The 23,953-nt window shown below is 48.4% G+C and overlaps 1 protein-coding gene across 1 annotated transcript in view; it reads right to left on the bottom strand.

The window, feature by feature from the left end:
• Positions 1-23,953, bottom strand: part of TIGAR (TP53 induced glycolysis regulatory phosphatase) — a 79,159-nt gene that overhangs the window by 3,907 nt on the left and 51,299 nt on the right. Inside the window, exons 4-5 of the mRNA XM_063928475.1 lie at positions 2,926-3,003; positions 1,202-1,312 (exon numbers count right to left, since the gene is read on the bottom strand). Coding sequence (XP_063784545.1) covers positions 1,202-1,312; positions 2,926-3,003 — 189 coding nt within the window. The remainder of the gene's footprint in view (positions 1-1,201; positions 1,313-2,925; positions 3,004-23,953) is intronic.

Raw genomic sequence — 23,953 nt, 5'->3', positions numbered from 1 at the left:
CAACCCTTTGTGATTTATTTCAGAATGCTTCTTCAGTTTTACTTCATCACCTCCTCAGTCACAGACCAGATTTCTCAATAAAAATCCATAGCAACAGCTCTCCTTTTTAGATACTAAACATCAACTCTTTTCTTGATTCTATGGGGTAAATGTATGAAGCAGTGATAAGGGGATCCGGTCTGAAGATCGACAGTGTCTAGGTCGACAATGTTTAGGTCGACAGTCACTAGGTCGACAGGGTCAGAAGGTCGACATATTCTAGGTCGACAGGTCAAAATGAGGTTTTTTTTTTTTAAATATAATTTTTTTTACTTTTTCATACTTAACAAACCAGGTAGATTACGATTAGAACGGTAATCTGTGCCGAGCGAAGCAGTAGCGGAGCGAGGCACCTTGACCGAAGCATGGCGAGCGAAGCGAGCCATGCGAGGGGACACGGTGCACTAATTGTGGTTCCCGGTCACTCTACGAAGAAAACGACACAAAAAAAACATATAAAACTCATGTCGACCTTTTGACCTGTCGACCTAGAACATGTCGACCATCTGACCCTGTCGACCTATAGTTGTCGATCTAAATATTGTCGACCTAGACAATGTCGATCTAATGATCCATACCCGTGATAAGAGCGGAGAAGTTGCCTATGGCAACCAATCAGCATTGAAGTAACATTTATAATTTGCATACGGAAAAAATTACAGAGTAGCTGATTGGTTGCCATGGGCAACGTCTCCACTGGCTCACTTCTTCACTTATCACTGCTTCATACATTTACCCCAGTATGCCATAGGCACTACATTGTTGGTGGTGTATATGGGACAGTATTTAAGCTATACCACGCATATAAAATATGGATGTTCTTCATGATGCCAATCATGGTGATATATTTATATACGTCATTGTATCTCGCATCCCTTGTATGATGTACAGGATATATGTAACTTACATTTATTAGGTCACAATTCTCTGTGCATTAGGGCTCTCTATCACATAGGGTGATAACATTTGACACTCTATACCCATGAAACTGAACAGCACGTCCCTATTATTCTGGAAGCTTTAAAACACTGCTGGCGTGAAGTCACTGCTTATTGAATAGGATATTACAAAGTAAAGGACTCCATATGCTAACATTACCGACATGCTTTACATTGATGTTTTGCAAGTACATCAGGATTCTGAGTTCTGACACCGATGTTACCTGTTCCAGGGTCTCTCCGCCGGGAGGGGTGTATGAAGGACACTGCTCCCCAGATTTCTTTGCCATGGTTTTCAGCTCACTAAGAGGCCGTCCCTCTGCAATGCCGTATTTCTGGAATGTATAACATTTGAAGCCGGCAATTATTACATCTGCTGATCTCATAGGGAGAACATCATGCATTTAAGAGTAATAGCAACAAACTACTTTTTCTAAACTATAGAGTCAGGAACACGAGTCAGGCTTACATAACACTATACAGAGGTCTATACACTATATATAGAGGTCTTTAGCTCACTGGGACCTAATCCATATTAAAGATGCAGGTGCCCTCAACATCCCATTATCACCCTGTGTTCATTCAGGGTGCAGATAGAATTGCCTAAAGGCAAGACAATGGACCTGGGGGGTGATTCAGACCTGATCGCTGCTGTGCGTTTTTCACACAGCAGGCAATCAAGTCATAACTACGCATGTGTATGCACCGCAATGCACACGCGTGTCGGACAACAATGGGCATCGCCGGTCAGCGAAAGGATGGTGAGAAAATTACGATCGCACGGCGTTCGCAAGGTGATTGACAGGAAGACGCCGTTTGTGGGTGGTAACTGACTGTTTAGTGGGAGTGTCCGGAAAAACGCAGGCGTGCCCAAGTGTTATCAGGGAGGGTGTCTGATGGCAGCTCCGACCGCGATCAGCCTCTTATGATCATACTGTAGGAGTAAGTCCTGGGCTGCGCAGAGACTGCACACAGTGGATTATAGCAGCTTGGCATACACATAGGATCGCACACTTGCACGGTGAATACACACTCCCCCTGGGGGCGGCAACTATCTGAACGCAGGACAGCAAAATAAGCAGCCCAGCGATCAGGTCTGAATCACCCCCCTGATTCAGAGGTGGACACAAATGCCTCAACTACTGTGATCCTGTACGCAGTGGATCTGTGAAAATATCCTAATGCCGCAACTCTATGCTTGCTCAGAATGATCACTGGAATTAAAACGGAGGGGCCAGCACAACTACCTACAAATCGTCAGTCAGCGGCTGAGACAAGCTCAGGAAACGTTCGTGGCACACCCACACATTTGAGCTCAGGAAACGTTTGTGGCACGCCCACATTTGACAAGCCACCCGGTTACCTCCAACAAACACTCACTAGCTGTCACTCACTTTGCAAATAAGTCATCACTGAGTACGTACTCGCTAATTAATCACCACATACAGTGTAACCGTGACACATGTGCAGTCCAAAACACCTCTGAATCAGGCCCTAAGTACAGTACTTACTACGTTATCCCTACGCTGGCTGTGACCAATTATGTCCTTTCAAGGTGAAATCTGGCCTGCCCATTTGGAGGTACAAATGTGGCAGCAAAAGGGTCAAATTACCAAAGCAAGGATATTGGAGAGGGCGGGATGTAATAAGCATCGCATCCGCGATGCAGTACATCCCACCAGTTATCAGGTACATGGTATATACCATTTATGCCGGTATGTACCAAGAAATTCACAAAGGACAGTCCTCCCGATGAGAGTGATATTGAAGAGATCCTAATAATATGTTGAGCAAGATTTGTAATCTTTCTATTCTGCCACTTACACAGCACAATTCAGTTGCCTGAGCTTAGATCATCATTACACGTCCTTTTTAAGTCTGAGAATAATAAAAAAAAATAAAAAAAGCAGTAAACACTACATGTACTGTATATCTGGTAAGAGCTTACCCTCTCCCGCAACCTGGGGTCATAGGTAATGTTAATGTCCTCACTATACTGGTTATTCTTCATGATGGTGTAGGCCGTCTGTAAAGAAAAATAACGATTACTAATATTGTTTATAGGTCGTTTGTAATTTACTAGATGATTTTACAATTTCAGATAATCAGCATTAATCAATAACCATAATCAATTATTAAATCTATTAGGAACCAATCCAAGATTCAAAGTCTAAAGTTTTTAAGTTTAAAATAAATAAATTATTATGATTATTATTATTATTATTAAAAACAAAAAGTTCAACTTCAAATATTTAGGTGTATATTTACTAAGCTTCTAAAATTGAAAAGTGGTGATGTTGCACATAGCAACCAATCAGATTCTGTGTATCATTTTCTAGGATGCACTAGAGAAATTATAGACATTATCTGATTGGTTGCTATGGACAACATCACCACTTTCATTTTCAGAAGCTTTAGTAAATTTACCCCTTAGCAATTAGTGGTGATGCTCAACCAGTACTTCGCTGTCTGCGGCTACTTTTACTGAGGGCAGCAGTACAGACAGCTACACATTACAAAAAGAGAAAGAAAAATAAAATGCATACATAACAATGTTGAGATTTTTTGTTAAAGATTCAAATTTAAGTTAAAATGCAATGTTCACAAATATATGACAAGCAAAGGGCTAATTTAGGGATGAACTTATGCCACCTTGTTTTGCATCAGGGCATTACTGTACTGTGTACAGAGCCGGATTAAGGGGGGGCCCTGGGTGTAAGTACCCCGGGCTCCCCTTTCTAAATGGGCCCCCTGCCATCCGCCAGAGGTCGGATCTTTACCGATCTGATCTGCAGCGCTCAAGGATTCCCGCGGCACTAGCAGGCAAACTCGTAGCTGCCGGCGCCGGCCTAATAGAAGACAGGACAGCTGAGCACAGCAGGAGGCAGCCTGCTGCACTTATAGATGCTGCTCCCGTCCCTGCTGGAGCCCCGCCGGGCGCCCACGTGCTATGCGCCCGGCACTCGTCCCTGGTGCTGCCGGGCTCCCACGTCGGTGCTCCCAGTTCTTGTTCCTGCCGCCGCTGGGCTCCCACATGGGTTGCACGATGCACCCGGTTCCTGCTACCACTGGTGCCACGCAGTGCGCCTACTGGTAGGCTTTTAATATTAGATAAAAATCAAATATGTTCCTCTCCCACCCTGCACAAACACCTCTCACCCTGCTTCCTCTCCCAACCTGCACACCCCCCTCTCACTCTGCATCCTTTCCCAACCTGCACATCCCCCTCTCACCCTGCATCCTCTCACACCCTGCACATCCCCCTCTCACCCTGCACCCTCACCCTGCATCCTCTCCCACCCTGCACATCCCCCTCTCACCCTGCGTCCTCTCCCAACCTGCACACCCCTCTCACCCTGCACATCCCCTTCTCAAACTGCATCCTCTCCCACCCTGCACACCCCCCTCTCACCCTGCGTCCTCTGCCAACCTGCACACGCCCCTCTCACCCTGCGTCCTCTCCCAACCTGTACACCCCCCTCTCACCTTGCATTCTCTCCCAACCTGCACACCCCCCTATCACCCTGCGTCCTCTCCCAACCTGCACATCCCCCTCTCACCCTGCGTCCTCTCCCAACCTGCACATCCCCCTCTCACCCTGCGTCCTCTCCCAACCTGCACATCCCCCTCTCACCCTGCGCCCTCTCCCAACCTGCACATCCCCCTCTCACCCTGCATCATCTCCCACCCTGCACACCCCCTCTCACCCTGCATCCTCTCCCACACTGCACACCCCCCTCTCACCCTGCACCCTCCCTCTCACCCTGCGTCCTCTCCCAACCTGCACATGCCCCTCTCACCCTGCGTCCTCTCCCAATCTGCACATCCCCCTCTCACCCTGTGTCCTCTCCCAACCTGCACACCCCCTTCTCAACCTGCATCCTCCCATCCTGTGTCCCCCCTCTTCCCCTCACCCCAATTTGTTCTATTCACACCCTGCAGACCCCCTCTCAACTGGTGCCCCTCTCCCACTCTGCAACCCTCTCCAACCAGTGTCCCAATGCTCATTATGTCCTCCTCCCACCCTGCATCCCCCCTCTCACCCCATGCCCCAGACCCCTCAGTCCTTCCTCCGCCATATGTCCTCCCTCTCATCCAGTGCCTCTTAAGGACACACCCCTTTTTCGGAGTGCACGCCTTTGACGTATGCAACAGTAGACCCTGGACAGTACACCCCTTTAAATTTTCCATACCCTCACTTCAAAATTCCCACCTCGACCACTGTATATGTATATATATATATGTGTGTATATATATATATATAAATAAGATTTTAAACCTACCGGTAAATCTTTTTCTCCTAGTCCGTAGAGGATGCTGGGGACTCTGTAAGGACCATGGGGTATAGACGGGCTCCGCAGGAGACATGGGCACTATAAAGACTTTAGGATAGAATGGGTGTGCACTGGCTCCTCCCTCTATGCCCCTCCTCCAGACCTCAGTTAGAGAAACTGTGCCCAGAGGAGACGGACAGTACGAGGAAAGGATTTTTGTTAATCTAAGGGCAAGATTCATTCCAGCCCACACCATCCACACCGTATAACCTGGAATATACGTAACCAGTTAACAGTATGAACAAAACAGTATCAGCCAACGACTGATCTTAACTGTAACATAACCCTTATGTAAGCAACAACTATATACAAGTCTTGCAGAATTTTGTCCGCACTGGGACGGGCGCCCAGCATCCTCTACGGACTAGGAGAAAAAGATTTACCGGTAGGTTTAAAATCTTATTTTCTCTTACATCCTAGAGGATGCTGGGGACTCCGTAAGGACCATGGGGATTATACCAAAGCTCCAAAACGGGCGGGAGAGTGCGGATGACTCTGCAGCACCGATTGAGCAAACATGAGGTCCTCATCAGCCAGGGTATCAAACTTGTAGAATTTTGCAAAAGTGTTTGAACCCGACCAAGTCGCCGCTCGGCAAAGCTGTAAAGCCGAGACGCCTCGGGCAGCCGCCCAAGAAGAGCCCACCGTCCTAGTGGAATGGGCCTTTACCGAATTTGGTACCGGCAATCCAGCCGTAGAATGAGCCTGCTGAATCGTGTTACAGATCCAGCGAGCCATATTCTGCTTAGAAGCAGGAACGCCAACCTTGTTGGCATACAAGACAAACAGAGCTTCTGTTTTCCTAATCCGAGCCATCCTGGCTACGTAAAGTTTTAAGGCCCTGACTACATCAAGGGCTTTGGAATCCTGCAAGTCTCCCGTAGCCACAGGCACCACAATAGGTTGGTTCATATGAAACGATGACACCACCTTAGGCAAAAATTGAGGACGAGTCCTCCACTCTGCTCTATCCACATGGAAAATGAGATAGGGGCTCTTATGAGACAAGGCCGCCAATTCGGACACCCGCCTTGCAGATGCCAAGGCCAACACATGACCACCTTCCAAGTGATAAACTTTAATTCAACCGTTTGAAGAGGCTCAAACCAGTGAGATTTTAGGAACTGTAACACCACGTTAAGGTCCCATAGTGCCACTGGGGCCACAAAAGGGGGGCTGGATGTGTAGCACTCCCTTTACAAAAGTCAGGACTTCAGGGAGAGAAGCCAATTCTTTCTGGAAGAATATAGATAGGGCCGAAATCTGTACCTTAATGGAGCCTAACTTTCCTGTCTGTAGAAAGTGGAGAAAACGGCCCAAATGGAAATCTTCTGTAGGAGCATTCTTGGCTTCACACCAAGAAACATACTTCCTCCATATACGGTGATAATATTTCGCCATCACCTCCTTCCTAGCCTTTATCAGAGTAGGGATGACTTCTTCCGGTAAACCCTTCCCAGCTAGGATTCGGTGTTCAACTGCCATGCCGTCAAACGTAACCGCGGTAAGTCTTGGAACACGCAGGGCCCCTGCTGCAACATGTCCTCCCTGAGAGGAAGAGGCCATGGATCTTCTGTGAGCAGTTCCTGAAGATCTGAATACCAGGCCCTTCCGAGGCCCATCTGGAACAATGAGTATTGTCTGCACTCTTTTTCGTCTTATGATTCTCAATATTTTGAGATGAGAGAAAGAGGAGGGAACACATAGATCGACTGGAACACCCATGGTGTCACCAAGGCATCCACCGCTACTGCCTGAGGGTCCTTTGACCTGGCACAATACCTCCGAAGCTTCTTGTTGAGGCGTGACGCCATCATGTCTATATGAGGAAGTCCCCAAAGACTTGTTATTTCTGCAAAAACTTCTTGATGAAGTCCCCACTCTCCTGGATGGAGATCGTGTCTGCTGAGGAAGTCTGCTTCCCAGTTGTTCACTCCCGGAATGAATACTGCTGACAGAGCGCTTACGTGATTTTCTGCCCAGCGCAAAATCCTGGTGGCTTCCACCATTGCCACTCTGCTCCTTGTCCCGCCACGACTGTGACGTTGTCTGATTGAATCAGAACCGGTAGGTTCCGAAGAATATTCTCCGCTTGTCGTAGGCCGTTGTATATGGCCCTCAATTCCAGTATGTTGATGTGTAGACAAGTCTCCTGGCTTGACCACAGTCCCTGAAAATTCCTTCCTTGTGTGACTGCTCCCCATCCTCGGAGGCTCGCGTCCGTGGTCACCAGAACCCAGTCCCGAAAGCCGAACCTGCGACCCTCTAGAAGGTGAGCACTCTGCAGCCACCACAGGAAAGACACTCTGGCCCTGGGGACAGGGTTATTTTCTGATCAATTTGAAGGTGGGACCCGGACCACTTGTCCAGAAGGTCCCACTGAAAAGTCCTCGCATGAAACCTGCCGAAGGGGATGGCCTCGTAGGTCGCCACCATTTTCCCCAGTACTCGAGTGCATTGATGGACTGACACTCTTTTCGGTTTTAACAGGTCTCTGACCATGTTCTGGAGTCCCTGGGCTTTTTTCATTGGGAGAAAAACCCTCTTTTGTTCTGTGTCCAGAATAATGCCTAAGAAAAACAGCCGAGTCGTTGGACCCAACTGTGACTTTGGTAGATTTAGAATCCAGCCATGTTGCAGTAGTACTCTTAGGGAGAGCGACACGCTTTTCTGCAACTGTTCCTTTGATCTCGCTTTTATCAGGAGACCGTCCAAGTACGGGATAATTGTGACTCCTTGCCTGCGCAGGAGCACCATCATTTCCGCCATTACTTTGGTGAACATCTGAAACTGGTAATGACAGTCCCGTACAGCGAATCTCAGGTATGCCTGATGAGGATATATGGGTACATGACACCATAAAATCCCCCCCTTCCAGGCTGGAGAGAACTGCCCTGAGCGATTCCATCCTGAACTTGAACTTTTTTAAGTACAGGTTCAGGGATTTTAAATTTAGAATGGGTCTGACCGAGCCATCCGGTTTCGGGACCACAAATAGGGTTGAATAGTACCCTTTTTCCTGATGTATTAGGGGAACCTTGATAATCACTTGCTGTTGACACAGCTTTTGAATTGCAGCTAAAACACTCTCCCTCTCTGGGGGAGAAGCTGGTAGAGCCGATTTGAAGAATCGGCGAGGAGGCACGTCTTCGAATTCCAGCTTGTAGCCATGGGATACTATTTCCATCGCTCAAGGATCCACGTCCGACTGACCCCAGACGGGGCTGAAGAGTCGAAGACGTGACCCCACCGGTGCGGACTCCCTCAGTGGAGCCCCAGCGTCATACGGTGGATCTAGTAGAAGCCGGGGAGGACTTCTGTTCCTGAGAACTGGCCGTAGCAGGCATTCTTTTCCCTCTACCCTTACCTCTGGCGAGGAAGGAAGAGCCCCGACCTCTTCTGGACTTATGCGACCAAAAAGACTGCATCTGATTCTGTGGTGTTTTCTTTTGCTGTGGGGGAACGTAAGACAAAAAAATAGATTTATCCGCGGTAGCTGTGGAAACCAGGTCCGCGAGACCTTCCCCAAATAAAACCTCACCCTTGTAAGGTAAAACTTCCATATGCCTCTTTGAGTCGGCATCACCCGTCCATTGGCGGGTCCACAATGCTCGCCTAGCCGAGATCGCCATGGCGTTGGCCCTTGAACCTAGTAGCCCGACGTCTCTCTGGGCGTCTCTCATATATAAGACTGCGTCTTTGATGTGACCTAAGGTCAGCAAAAAGGTATCCCTCTCTAGGGTATCAATATCAGCTGACAAGGTATCTGTCCAAGCTGCTACCGCGCTACAAACCCAAGCCGATGCTATTGCCGGTCTGAGCAAAGCACCCATATGTATATTGGCGACTGTAGCGCCACCTTCTTGGATAAGCGCATTAAAGCCTTGTCCACCCTGGGCGAGGATTCCCACCGTACCCTGTCCTGTGCAGGGAAAGGATACGCCATAAGAATTTTTTTGGGAATCTGCAGTTTTTTGTCTGGAGTTTCCCAAGCTTTTTCAACTAATGCGTTCAGCTCATGAGATGGGGGAAATGTTACCTCGGGTTTCTTTTCCTTAAACATGTGTACCCTTGTGTCAGGGACAGAGGGGTCATCTGTGATCTGCAAAACATCTTTTATTGCAATAATCATATAATGAATACTTTTGGCCACCCTTGGGTGTAACCTTGCAACATCGTAGTCGACACTGGAGTCAGAATCTGTGTCGGTATCAGTGTCTACTATCTGGGATAGGGGACGTTTTTGAGACCCTAAAGGGCCCTGTGACACAATTAAAGCTATGGATTGACTCCCTGCTTTTTCCCTGGACTCTGCTTTGTCCAATTCTTTTATGTCATTTAAAACATTCCACATGCCCAACCAATCAGGTGTCGGCGTTGCCGACGGAGACACCACAATCATCTGCTCCACCTTCTCCTTAGATGAGCCTTCCGTTTCAGACATGCTGACACACACGTACCCACACCCCCACACACTCAGGGATATATCTATATGGAGACAGTTCCCCCAATAAGGCCCTTTGGAGAGACAGAGAGAGAGAGTATAGACAACAAAAGAAAAATAAGAATTTACTTACCGATAATTCTATTTCTCGGAGTCCGTAGTGGATGCTGGGGTTCCTGAAAGGACCATGGGGAATAGCGGCTCCGCAGGAGACAGGGCACAAAAAGTAAAGCTTTAGGATCAGGTGGTGTGCACTGGCTCCTCCCCCTATGACCCTCCTCCAAGCCTCAGTTAGGTACTGTGCCCGGACGAGCGTACACAATAAGGAAGGATTTATGAATCCCGGGTAAGACTCATACCAGCCACACCAATCACACTGTACAACCTGTGATCTGAACCCAGTTAACAGTATGATAACAGCGGAGCCTCTGAAAAGATGGCTCACAACAATAATAACCCGATTTTTGTAACTATGTACAAGTAATGCAGATAATCCGCACTTGGGATGGGCGCCCAGCATCCACTACGGACTCCGAGAAATAGAATTATCGGTAAGTAAATTCTTATTTTCTCTATCGTCCTAGTGGATGCTGGGGTTCCTGAAAGGACCATGGGGATTATACCAAAGCTCCCAAACGGGCGGGAGAGTGCGGATGACTCTGCAGCACCGAATGAGAGAACTCCAGGTCCTCCTTAGCCAGGGTATCAAATTTGTAGGATTTTACAAACGTGTTTGCCCCTGACTAAATAGCCGCTCGGCAAAGTTGTAAAGCCGAGACCCCTCGGGCAGCCGCCCAAGATGAGCCCACCTTCCTTGTGGAATGGGCATTTACATATTTTGGCTGTGGCAGGCCTGCCACAGAATGTGCAAGCTGAATTGTATTACACATCCAACTAGCAAAAGTCTGCTTAAAAGCAAGAGCACCCAGTTTGTTGGGTGCATACAGGATAACAGCAAGTCAGTTTTCCTGACTCCAGCCGTCCTGGAACCTATATTTTCAGGGCCCTGACCACATCTAGCAACTTGGAGTCCTCCAAGTCCCTAGTAGGCGCAAGACACCACAATAAGCTGGTTCAGGTGAAACACTGACACCACCTTAGGAAGAGAACTGGGGACGAGTCCGCAGCTCTGCCCTGTCCGAATGGACAAACAGATATGGGCTTTTTTGAGAAAAAAACCACCAATTTGACACTCGCCTGGTCCAGGCCAGGTCCAAGAGCATGTTCACTTTTCATGTGAGATGCTTCAAATCCACAGATTTGACTGGTTTTAAACCAATGTGTTTTGAGGAATCCCAGAACTACGTTGAGATCCCACAGTGCCACTGGAGGCACAAAAGGGGGTTGTATATGCAATACTCCCTTGACAAACTTCTGGACTTCAGGAACTGAAGCCAATTCTTTCTGGAAGAAAAATCGACAGGGCCGAAATTTGAACCTTAATGGACCCCAATTTGAGGCCCATAGACACTCCTGTTTGCAAGAAATGCAGGAATCGACCGAGTTGAAATTTCTTCGTGGGGCCTTCCTGGCCTCACACCACGCAACATATTTTCGCCACATGTGGTGATAATGTTGTGCGGTCACCTCCTTTCTGGCTTTGACCAGGGTAGGAATGACCTCTTCCTGAATGCCTTTTCCCTTAGGATCCGGCGTTCCACCGCCATGCCGTCAAACGCAGCTGCGGTAAGTCTTGGAACAGACATGGTACTTGCTGAAACAAGTCCCTTCTTAGCGGCAGAGGCCATAAGTCCTCTGTGAGCATCTCTTGAAGTTCCGGGTACCAAGTCCTTCTTGGCCAATCCGGAGCCATGAGTATAGTTCTTACTCCTCTACGTCTTATAATTCTCAGTACCTTAGGTATGAAAAGCAGAGGATGGAACACATACACCGACTGGTACACCCACGGTGTTACCAGAACGTCCACAGCTATTGCCTGAGGGTCTCTTAACCTGGCGCAATACCTGTCCCGTTTTTTGTTCAGACGGGACGCCATCATGTCCACCTTTGGTAATTCCCAACGGTTTACAATTATGTGGAAAACTTCCCCATGAAGTTCCCACTCTGCCGGGTGGAGGTCGTGCCTACTGAGGAAGTCTGCTTCCCAGTTTCCATTCCCGGAATGAAACACTGCTGACAGTGCTATCACATGATTTTCCGCCCAGCGAAAAGTCCTTGCAGTTTTTGCCACTGCCCTCCTGCTTCTTGTGCCGCCCTGTCTATTTACGTGGGCGACTGCCGTGATGTTTTATCCCACTGGATCAATACCGGCTGACCTTGAAGCAGAGGTCTTGCTAAGCTTAGAGCATTATAAATTTACCCTTAGCTATATTTATGTGGAGAAAAGTCTCCAGACTTGATCACACTCCCTGGAAATTTTTTCCTTGTGTGACTGCTCCCCAGCCTCTCGGGCTGGCCTCCGTGGTCACCAACATCCAAAACTGAATGCCGAATCTGCGGCCCTCTAGAAGATGAGCACTCTGTAACCACCACAGGAGAGACACCCTTGTCCTTGGATATAGGGTTATCCGCTGATGCATCTGAAGATGCGATCCGGACCATTTGTCCAGCAGATTCCACTGAAAAGTTCTTGCATGAAATCTGCCGACTGGAATTGCTTCGAAGGAAGTCACCATTTTTTTACCATGGCCCTTGTGCAATGATGCACTGATTTTAGGAGGTTCCTGACTAGCTCGGATAACTCCCTGGCTTTCTCTTCCGGGAGAAACACCTTTTTCTGGACTGTGTCCAGAATCATCCCTAAGCACAGGAGACTTGTTGTCGGGATCAGCTGCGATTTTGGAATCTTTAGAATCCACCCCTGCTGTTGTAACAGTATCCGAGATAGTGCTACTCCGACCTCCAACTGTTCCCTGGACTTTGCCCTTATCAGGAGATCGTCCAAGTAAGGGATAATTAAGACGCCTTTTCTTCGAAGAAGAACCATCATTTCGGCCATTACCTTGGTAAAGACCCGGGGTGCCGTAGACAATCCAAACGGCAGCGTCTGAAACTGATAGTGACAGTTCTGTACCACGAACCTGAGGTACCCTTAGTGATAAGGGCAAATTTGGGACATGGAGGTAAGCATCCCTGATGTCTCGGGACACCAGATAGTCCCCTTCTTCCCGGTTCGTTATCACTGCTCTGAGTGACTCCATCTTGATTTGAACCTTTGTAAGTGTTCAAAATTTTTTTAGATTTAGAATAGGTCTCACCTAGCCTTCTGGCTTCAGTACCACAATATAGTGTGGAATAATACCCCTTTTCTTGTTGTAGGAGGGGTAATTTAATTATCACCTGCTGGGAATACAGCTCGTGAATTTTTTCCCATACTGCCTCCTTGTCGGAGGGAGACCTTGGTAAAGCAGCCTTCAGGAGCCTGCGCAGGGGAAACGTCTCGACATTCCAAACTGTACCCCTGGGATACTACTTGTAGGATCCAGGGGTCCTGTACGGTCTCAGCGTCATGCTGAGAGCTTGTCAGAAGCGGTGGAACGCTTCTGTTCCTGGGAATGGGCTGCCTGCTGCAGTCTTCTTCCCTTTCCTCTATCCCTGGGCAGATATGACTCTTATAGGGACGAAAGGACTGAAGCTGAAAAGACGGTGTCTTTTTCTGCAGAGATGTGACTTAGGGTAAAAACGGTGGATTTTCCAGCAGTTGCCGTGGCCACCAGGTCCGATGGACCGACCCCAAATAACTCCTCTTCCTTTACACGGCAATACACCTTTGTGCCGTTTGGAATCTGCATCACCTGACCACTGTCGTGTCCATAAACATCTTCTGGTAGATATGGACATCGCACTTACTCTTGATGCCAGAGTGCAAATATCCCTCTGTGCATCTCGCATATATAGAAATACATCCTTTAAATGCTCTATAGTCAATAAAATACTGTCCCTGTCAAGGGTATCAATATTTTTAGTCAGGGAATCCGACCAAGCCACCCCAGCTCTGCACATCCAGGCTGAGGCGATCGCTGGTCGCAGTATAACACCAGTATGTGTGTATATACTTTTTATGATATTTTTCCAGCCTCCTGTCAGCTGGCTCCTTGAGGACGGCCCTATCTATAGACGGTACCGCCACTTGTTCTGATAAGCATGTGAGCGCCTTATCCACCCTAAGGGGTGTTTCCCAACGCGCCCTAACTTCTGGCGGGAAAGGGTATACCGCCCATATTTTCTATCGGGGGGAACCCACGCATCATCACACACTTCATTTAATTTATCTGATTCAGGAAAAACTACGGTAGTTTTTTCACATCCCACATAATACCCTCTTTTGTGGTACTTGTAGTATCAGAAATATGTAACACCTCCTTCATTGCCCTTAACGTGTGGCCCTAATAAGGAATACGTTTGTTTATTCACCGTCGACACTGGATTCAGTGTCCCTGTCTGTGTCTGTGTCGACCGACTAAAGTAAACGGGCGTTTTAAAACCCCTGACGGTGTTTTTGAGACGTCTGGACCGGTACTAATTGTTTGTCGGCCATCTCATGTCGTCAACCGACCTTGGCGCGTGTTGACATTATCACGTAATTCCCTAAATAAGCCATCCATTCCGGTGTCGACTCCCTAGAGAGTGACATCACCATTACAGGCAATTGCTCCGCCTCCTCACCAACATCGTCCTCATACATGTCGACACACACGTACCGACACACAGCACACACACAGGGAATGCTCTGATAGAGGACAGGACCCACTAGCCCTTTGGAGAGACAGAGGGAGAGTTTGCCAGCACACACCAAAAACGCTATAATTATATAGGGACAACCTTATATAAGTGTTTTCCCTTATAGCATCTTTTTTATATATTTCTAACGCCAAATTAGTGCCCCCCCTCTCTGTTTTAACCCTGTTTCTGTAGTGCAGTGCAGGGGAGAGCCTGGGAGCCTTCCCTCCAGCCTTTCTGTGAGGGAAAATGGCGCTGTGTGCTGAGGAGATAGGCCCCGCCCCTTTTTCGGCGGCCTCGTCTCCCGCTCTTAACGGATTCTGGCAGGGGTTAAATATCTCCATATAGCCCCCGGAGGCTATATGTGAGGTATTTTTAGCCAAAAAAGGTTTTCATTTGCCTCCCAGGGCGCCCCCCTCCCAGCGCCCTGCACCCTCAGTGACTGCCGTGTGAAGTGTGCTGAGAGGAAAATGGCGCACAGCTGCAGTGCTGTGCGCTACCTTAAGAAGACTGAGGAGTCTTCTGCCGCCGATTCTGGACCTCTTCTCGTTTCAGCATCTGCAAGGGGGCCGGCGGCGAGGCTCCGGTGACCATCCAGGCTGTACCTGTGATCGTCCCTCTGGAGCTAATGTCCAGTAGCCAAGAAGCCAATCCATCCTGCACGCAGGTGAGTTCACTTCTTCTCCCCTAAGTCCCTCGTTGCAGTGATCCTGTTGCCAGCAGGACTCACTGTAAAATAAAAAACCTAAGCTAAACTTTTCTAAGCAGCTCTTTAGGAGAGCCACCTAGATTGCACCCTTCTCAGCCGGGCACAAAAATCTAACTGAGGCTTGGAGGAGGGTCATAGGGGGAGGAGCCAGTGCACACCACCTGATCCTAAAGCTTTACTTTTTGTGCCCTGTCTCCTGCGGAGCCGCTATTCCCCATGGTCCTTTCAGGAACCCCAGCATCCACTAGGACGATAGAGAAAGAGCCAAGCGCTCATGGGTTCATGCTAATATTCAAATAAACGTATTCAGAGCCGGTAATTATATTTATTAAAAAGATTTGTTTATTAATACTTATAATAACATCGATAGTTAATATCCTAAAATATTGAATGCACCTTATACAATGAATTGATACTTTTCCTTGCTGGCCAGCAGTTTTGTTATTGGCAAAAGAGAATCAGCTTCCCTCTATGAGGAGTATTTCACTTCAGAGGCTGCGTTGTAACACTGTCAGTATTTGAAACTTAGTATCAGTCAGTATGGTAACTGTTGCACATGAAAAGTGTAGCGGTGTAACGGCTGCAGAAAGCGTTTAAATGTATCCAATTACCTCCTTTGTAAATACAGAGAGAGAGTATGCCAGCACACACCCAGCGCCACCGGACTGGAATAAAATCCCAGTAGTACAGCGCTTTTATAGTAACATATATATATATAAAAATACACTTCACTGCGCCAATTACATGTGCCCCCCCCCCCTCTTTTATGCCCTCTGTAACCGTGTGCAGCAGGGGAGAGTCCGGGGAGCCAGCTTCTGCAGTGTGCTGTGGAGAAAATGGCACTGGAGAGTGCTGGAAGGATCAAGCCCCGCCCCCTCACCGGCGGGCTTCGGTCCCGCTCAGATTATTTATACTGGCGGGGGATTATTAATATACTGCCTCCGCAGTATCTATTGTATATGCCAGTGTCCCTTGAAGTTAATAATGCTGCCCAGGGCGCCCCCCCTGCGCCCTGCACCCGTACAGTGCCTGTTGTGTGTGATCTGTGTGGGAGCAATGGCGCGCAGCGGTTACCTCAGTGAAGATCATGAAGTCTTCTGCCGCCTTTGAAGTCTTCTTTCTTCTCATACTCACCCGGCTTCTATCTTCCGGCTCTGTGAGGAGGACGGCGGCGCGGCTCCGGGACGAACGGCGAGGGTGAGACCTGCGTTCCGACTCCCTCTGGAGCTAATGGTGTCCAGTAGCCTAAGAAGCAGAGACTATCATTTAAGTAGGTCTGCTTCTCTCCCCTCAGTCCCACGATGCAGGGAGCCTGTTGCCAGCAGTGCTCCCTGAAAATAAAAAACCTAACAAAAGTCTTTTTCAGAGAAACTCAGGAGAGCTCCCCTGTAATGCATCCAGTCGCCTCTGGGCACAGAATCTAACTGAGGTCTGGAGGAGGGGCATAGAGGGAGGAGCCAGTGCACACCCATTCTATCCTAAAGTCTTTAGAGTGCCCATGTCTCCTGCGGAGCCCATCTATACCCCATGGTCCTTACGGAGTCCCCAGCATCCTCTAGGACGTAAGAGAAATATATATATATATATATATATATATATATATATATATATTTTGGGGGTTTTTTGTTTTTGTTTTTTTATTTTGTTTTTTTCATCTGCCTGCCTCTTTATTAGGGGCCCTATTGTCTGAAGTGCCCCGGGCCCCCCACAGCCTTAATCCGGCTCTGACTGTGTACACTGCCATAGGTATAAGGGGGTTGGGCAGAAGTGGGTAAGCGTTAGCAAAGAACAGAAAGGGTGTGCTTATCCGTTCTGGGTAAGAATAGCCAGTGACTACAAATATTTCTGCAGACACCGAAGAACTGGTGGAGCATCACAACTGAGCGGTCTATTTACTACGCTTTAAGGGCCCCATACACTACAACGATATGTCTGAGGCTGAAGTCGGAGGTGATTTCCCTTGAACTCTCCCGGGAGTGGTTCTATACGATTTGGTACATTTTGCATGCGATATATCGTATGCGATCCCAGACATGCCTGCGGGAGCCGACATAACACGAGTGCAGCACTAACGATCTAGGGGAGCTGATCCGATGCTCACTGGGCCGCACATCGGATTGGATACACAGCCAAAATGCCCGATTTCACTCAATATAATCGGCCTGAATGCCCGAATTGGGCTGAAATCGGGCATAATCGTTCTAGTGTATGGGGCCCTTTAGATAGAGGTAAAATGGACTGAGATAACGTACCAGCTAATCAGCTCCTAACTGCCATGTCACAGGCTGGGTTTGAAAAAATAAGATTTTACTTACCGGTAAATCTATTTCTCGTAGTCCGTAGTGGATGCTGGGGACTTCGTAAGGACCATGGGGATAGACGGGCTCCGCAGGAGACATGGGCACTTTAAGAAAGAATTTAGGTTCTGGTGTGCTCTGGCTACTCCCTCTATGCCCCTCCTCCAGACCTCAGTTAGAGAAACTGTGCCCAGAAGAGCTGACAGTACAAGGAAAGGATTTTGGTAATCCAGGGCAAGATTCATACCAGCCACACCAATCACACCGTATAACATGAGTTTATAACAACCAGTCAACAGTATGACAACAACAGAGCATCAGGTCCAACCCTGATGCAACCATAACATAACCCTTATTGAAGCAATAACTATATACAAGCATTGCAGAAGAAGTCCGCACTTGGGACGGGCGCCCAGCATCCACTACGGACTACGAGAAATAGATTTACCGGTAAGTAAAATCTTATTTTCTCTAACGTCCTAGTGGATGCTGGGGACTCCATAAGGACCATGGGGATTATACCAAAGCTCCCAAACGGGCGGGAGAGTGCGGATGACTCTGCAGCACCGATTGAGCAAACACAAGGTCCTCCTCAGCCAGGGTATCAAACTTGTAGAACTTTGCAAAAGTGTTTGAACCTGACCAAGTAGCCGCTCGGCAAAGCTGTAATGCCGAGACCCATCGGGCAGCCACCCAAGAAGAGCCCACCTTCCTAGTGGAATGGGCCTTAACTGATTTTGGCAGCGGCAATCCATCCACAGAATGAGCCTGCTGAATCGTGTTACAGATCCAACGAGCAATAATAAGAATTTACTTACCGATAATTCTATTTCTCGGAGTCCGTAGTGGATGCTGGGGTTCCTGAAAGGACCATGGGGAATAGCGGCTCCGCAGGAGACAGGGCACAAAAGTAAAGCTTTCCGATCAGGTGGTGTGCACTGGCTCCTCCCCCTATGACCCTCCTCCAAGCCAGTTAGGTACTGTGCCCGGACGAGCGTACACAATAAGGGAGGAATTTTGAATCCCGGGTAAGACTCATACCAGCCACACCAATCACACCGTACAACTTGTGATCTAAACCCAGTTAACAGTATGATAACAGCGGAGCCTCTGAAAAGATGGCTCACAACAATAATAACCCGATTTTTGTAACTATGTACAAGTATTGCAGATAATCCGCACTTGGGATGGGCGCCCAGCATCCACTACGGACTCCGAGAAATAGAATTATCGGTAAGTAAATTCTTATTTTCTCTATCGTCCTAGTGGATGCTGGGGTTCCTGAAAGGACCATGGGGATTATACCAAAGCTCCCAAACGGGCGGGAGAGTGCGGATGACTCTGCAGCACCGAATGAGAGAACTCCAGGTCCTCCTTAGCCAGGGTATCAAATTTGTAGAATTTAGCAAACGTGTTTGCCCCTGACCAAGTAGCTGCTCGGCAAAGTTGTAAAGCCGAGACCCCTCGGGCAGCCGCCCAAGATGAGCCCACCTTCCTTGTGGAATGGGCATTTACAGATTTTGGCTGTGGCAGGCCTGCCACAGAACGTGCAAGCTGAATTGTATTACACATCCAACTAGTAATAGTCTGCTTAGAAGCAAGAGCACCCAGTTTGTTGGGTGCATACAGGATAACAGCAAGTCAGTTTTCCTGACTCCAGCCGTCCTGGAACATATTTTCAGGGCCCTGACAACATCTAGCAACTTGGAGTCCTCCAAGTCCCTAGTAGGTGCAAGGCACCACAATAAGCTGGTTCAGGTGAAACACTGACACCACCTTAGGGAGAGAACTGGGGACGAGTCCGCAGCTCTGCCCTGTCCGAATGGACAAACAGATATGGGCTTTTTTGAGAAAAAACCACCAATTTGACACTCGCCTGGTCCAGGCCAGGGCCAAGAGCATGGTCACTTTTCATGTGAGATGCTTCAAATCTACAGATTTGACTGGTTTTAAACCAATGTGATTTGAGGAATCCCAGAACTACGTTGAGATCCCACAGTGCCACTGGAGGCACAAAAGGGGGTTGTATATGCAATACTCCCTTGACAAACTTCTGGACTTCAGGAACTGAAGCCAATTCTTTCTGGAAGAAAATCGACAGGGCCGAAATTTGAACCATAATGGACCCCAATTTGAGGCCCATAGACACTCCTGTTTGCAGGAAATGCAGGAAACGACCGAGTTGAAATTTCTTTGTGGGGCCTTCCTGGCCTCACACCACGTAACATATTTTCGCCACATGTGGTGATAATGTTGTGCGGTCACCTCCTTACTGGCTTTGACCAGGGTAGGAATGACCTCTTCCGGAATGCCTTTTTCCCTTAGGATCCGGCTTTCCACCGCCATGCCGACAAACGCAGCTGCGGTAAGTCTTGGAACAGACATGGTACTTGCTGAAGCAAGTCCCTTCTTAGCGGCAGAGGCCATAAGACCTCTGTAAGCATCTCTTGAAGTTCCGGGTACCAAGTCCTTCTTGGCCAATCCGGAGCCATGAGTATAGTTCTTACTCCTCTACGTCTTATAATTCTCAGCACCTTAGGTATGAGAAGCAGAGGAGGGAACACATACACCGACTGGTACACCCACGGTGTTACCAGAACGTCCACAGCTATTGCCTGAGGGTCTCTTGACCTGGCGCAATACCTGTCCCGTTTTTTGTTCAGACGGGACGCCATCATGTCTACCTTTGGTATTTCCCAACGGTTTACAATCATGTGGAAAAACTTCCCGATGAAGTTTCCACTCTCCCGGGTGGAGGTCGTGCCTGCTGAGGAAGTCTGCTTCCCAGTTTCCATTCCCGGGATGAAACACTGCTGACAGTGCTATCACATGATTTTCCGCCCAGCGAAAAGTCCTTGCAGTTTTTGCCATTGCCCTCCTGCTTCTTGTGTCGCCCTGTCTGTTTACGTGGGCGACTGCCGTGATGTTTTTCCCACTGGATCAATACCGGCTGACCTTGAAGCAGAGGTCTTGCTAAGCTTAGAGCATTATAAATTTACCCTTAGCTCCAGTATATTTATGTGGAGAAAAGTCTCCAGACTTGATCACACTCCCTGGAAATTTTTATTCCTTGTGTGACTGCTCCCCAGCCTCTCGGGCTGGGCTCCGTGGTCACCAGCATCCAATCCTGAATGCCGAATCTGCGGCCCTCTAGAAGATGAGCACCCTATAACCACCACAGGAGAGACACCCTTGTCCTTGGATATAGGGTTATCCGCTGATGCATCTGAAGATGCGATCCGGGCCATTTGTCCAGCAGATCCCACTGAAAAGTTCTTGCGTGAAATCTGCCGAATGGAATTGCTTCGTAGGAAGCCACCATTTTTACCAGGACCCTTGTGCAATGATGCACTGTTTTTAGGAGGTTCCTGACTAGCTCGGATAACTCCCTGGCTTTCTCTTCCGGGAGAAACACCTTTTTCTGGACTGTGTCCAGAATCATCCCTAGGCACAGCAGACGTGTCGTCGGATCAGCTGCGATTTTGGAATATTTAGAATCCACCCGTGCTGTTGTAGCAGTATCCGAGATAGTGCTACTCCGACCTCCAACTGTTCCCTGGACTATGCCCTTATCAGGAGATCGTCCAAGTAAGGGATACTTAAGACGCCTTTTCTTCGAAGAAGAATCATCATTTCGGCCATTACCTTGGTAAAGACCCGGGGTGCCGTGGACAATCCAAACGGCAGCGTCTGAAACTGATAGTGACAGTTCTGCACCACGAACCTGAGGTACCCTTAGTGAGAAGGGCAAATTTGGGACATAGAGGTAAGCATCCCTGATGTCCCGGGACACTATATAGTCCTCTTCTTCCTGGTTCGTTATCACTGCTCTGAGTGACTCCATCTTGATTTGAACCTTTGTAAGTGTTCAAAAAAATTTTTTAGAATAAGTCTCACCTAGCCTTCTGGCTTCAGTACCACAATATAGTGTGGAATAATACCCCTTTTCTTGTAGTGGGAGGGGTAATTTAGTTATCACCTGCTGGGAATACAGCTTGTGAATTTTTTCCCATACTGCCTCCTAGTCGGAGGGAGACCTTGGTAAAGCAGACTTCAGGAGCCTGCGAAGGGGAAACGTCTCGACCTTCCAATCTGTACCCCTGGGATACTACTTGTAGGATCCAGGGGTCCTGTACGGTCTCAGCGCCATGCTGAGAACTTGTCAGAAGCGGTGGAACGCTTCTGTTCCTGGGAATGGGCTGCCTGCTGCAGTCTTCTTCCCTTTCCTCTATCCCTGGGCAGATATGATCTTATAGGGACGAGAGGACTGAGGCTGAAAAGACGGTGTCTTTTTCTGCAGAGATGTGACTTAGGGTAAAAAACGGTGGATTTTCCAGCAGTTGCCGTGGCCACCAGGTCCGATGGACCGACCCCAAATAACTCCTCTTCCTTTATACGGCAATACACCTTTGTGCCGTTTGGAATCTGCATCACCTGACCACTGTCGTGTCCATAACATCTTTTGGCAGTTATGGACATCGCATTTACTCATGATGCCAGAGTGCAAATATCCCTCTGTGCATCTCGCATATATAGAAATGCATCCTTTAAATGCTCTATAGTCAATAAAATACTGTCCCTGTCAAGGGTATCAATATTTTTAGTCAGGGAATCCGACCAAGCCACCCCAGCTCTGCACATCCAGGCTGAGGCGATCGCTGGTCGCAGTATAACACCAGTATGTGTGTATATACTTTTTATGATATTTTTCCAGCCTCCTGTCAGCTGGTCCTTGAGGACGGCCCTATCTATAGACGGTACCGCCACTTGTTTTGATAAGCGTGTGAGCGCCTTATCCACCTTAAGGGGTGTTTCCCAACGCGCCCTAACTTCTGGCGGGAAAAGGTATACCGCCCATAATTTTCTATCGGGGGGAACCCACGCATCATCACACACTTTATTTAATTTATCTGATTCAGGAAAAACTATGGTAGTTTTTTCACATCCCACATAATACCCTCTTTTGTGGTACTTGTAGTATCAGAAATATGTAACACCTCCTTCATTGCCTTTAACGTGTGGCCCTAATAAGGAATACGTTTGTTTATTCACCGTCGACACTGGATTCAGTGTCCCTGTCTGTGTCTGTGTCGACCGACTAAAGTAAACGGGCGTTTTTAAAAACCCCTGACGGTGTTTTTGAGACGTCTGGACCGGTACTAATTGTTTGTCGGCCGTCTCATGTCGTCAACCGACCTTGCAGCGTGTTGACATTATCACGTAATTTCCTAAATAAGCCATCCATTCCGGTGTCGACTCCCTAGAGAGTGACATCACCATTACAGGCAATTGCTCCGCCTCCTCACCAACATCGTCCTCCTACATGTCGACACACACGTACCGACACACAGCACACACACAGGGAATGCTCTGATAGAGGACAGGACCCACTAGCCCTTTGGAGAGACAGAGGGAGAGTTTGCCAGCACACACCAAAAACGCTATAATTATATAGGGACAACCTTATATAAGTGTTTTCCCATATAGCATCTTAATATATATAAGCATATCGCCAAATTAGTGCCCCCCCTCTCTGTTTTAACCCTGTTTCTGTAGTGCAGTGCAGGGGAGAGCCTGGGAGCCTTCCCTCCAGCCTTTCTGTGAGGGAAAATGGCGCTGTGTGCTGAGGAGATAGGCCCCGCCCCTTTTTCGGCGGCCTCGGCTCCCGCTCTTAACGGATTCTGGCAGGGGTTAAATATCTCCATATAGCCTCCGGAGGCTATATGTGAGGTATTTTTAGCCAAAATAGGTATTCATTTGCCTCCCAGGGCGCCCCCCTCCCAGCGCCCTGCACCCTCAGTGACTGCCGTGTGAAGTGTGCTGAGAGGAAAATGGCGCACAGCTGCAGTGCTGTGCGCTACCTTTAGAAGACTGAGGAGTCTTCTGCCGCCGATTCTGGACCTCTTCTTACTTCAGCATCTGCAAGGGGGCCGGCGGCGCGGCTCCGGTGACCATCCAGGCTGTACCTGTGATCGTCCCTCTGGAGCTGATGTCCAGTAGCCAAGAAGCCAATCCATCCTGCATGCAGGTGAGTTCACTTCTTCTCCCCTCTGTCCCTCGTTGCAGTGATCCTGTTGCCAGCAGGACTCACTGTAAAGTAAAAAAACCTAAGCTAAACTTTCTCTAAGCAGCTCTTTAGGAGAGCCACCTAGAATTGCACCCTTCTCGGCCGGGCACAAAAATCTAACTGGCTTGGAGGAGGGTCATAGGGGGAGGAGCCAGTGCACACCACCTGATCGGAAAGCTTTACTTTTGTGCCCTGTCTCCTGCGGAGCCGCTATTCCCCATGGTCCTTTCAGGAACCCCAGCATCCACTAGGACGATAGAGAAAGTTTGCTTTGAAGCAGGAGCACCAAGCTTGTTGGAAGCATACAGGATAAACAAAGACTCTGTTTTCCTGACCCTAGCCGTTCTGGCTACATAAACCTTCAAAGCCCTGACCACATCAAGCAACTCGGAATCCTCCAAGTCAGTAGTAGCAACAGGCACCACAATAGGTTGGTTTATATGAA

The sequence above is a fragment of the Pseudophryne corroboree genome, chromosome 6, assembly GCF_028390025.1.
Source record: "Pseudophryne corroboree isolate aPseCor3 chromosome 6, aPseCor3.hap2, whole genome shotgun sequence".
Taxonomy (NCBI): domain Eukaryota; kingdom Metazoa; phylum Chordata; class Amphibia; order Anura; family Myobatrachidae; genus Pseudophryne; species Pseudophryne corroboree.
Note: the sequence above shows the minus strand (reverse complement) of the source record. Positions and strands in the feature narration are given on the sequence as shown.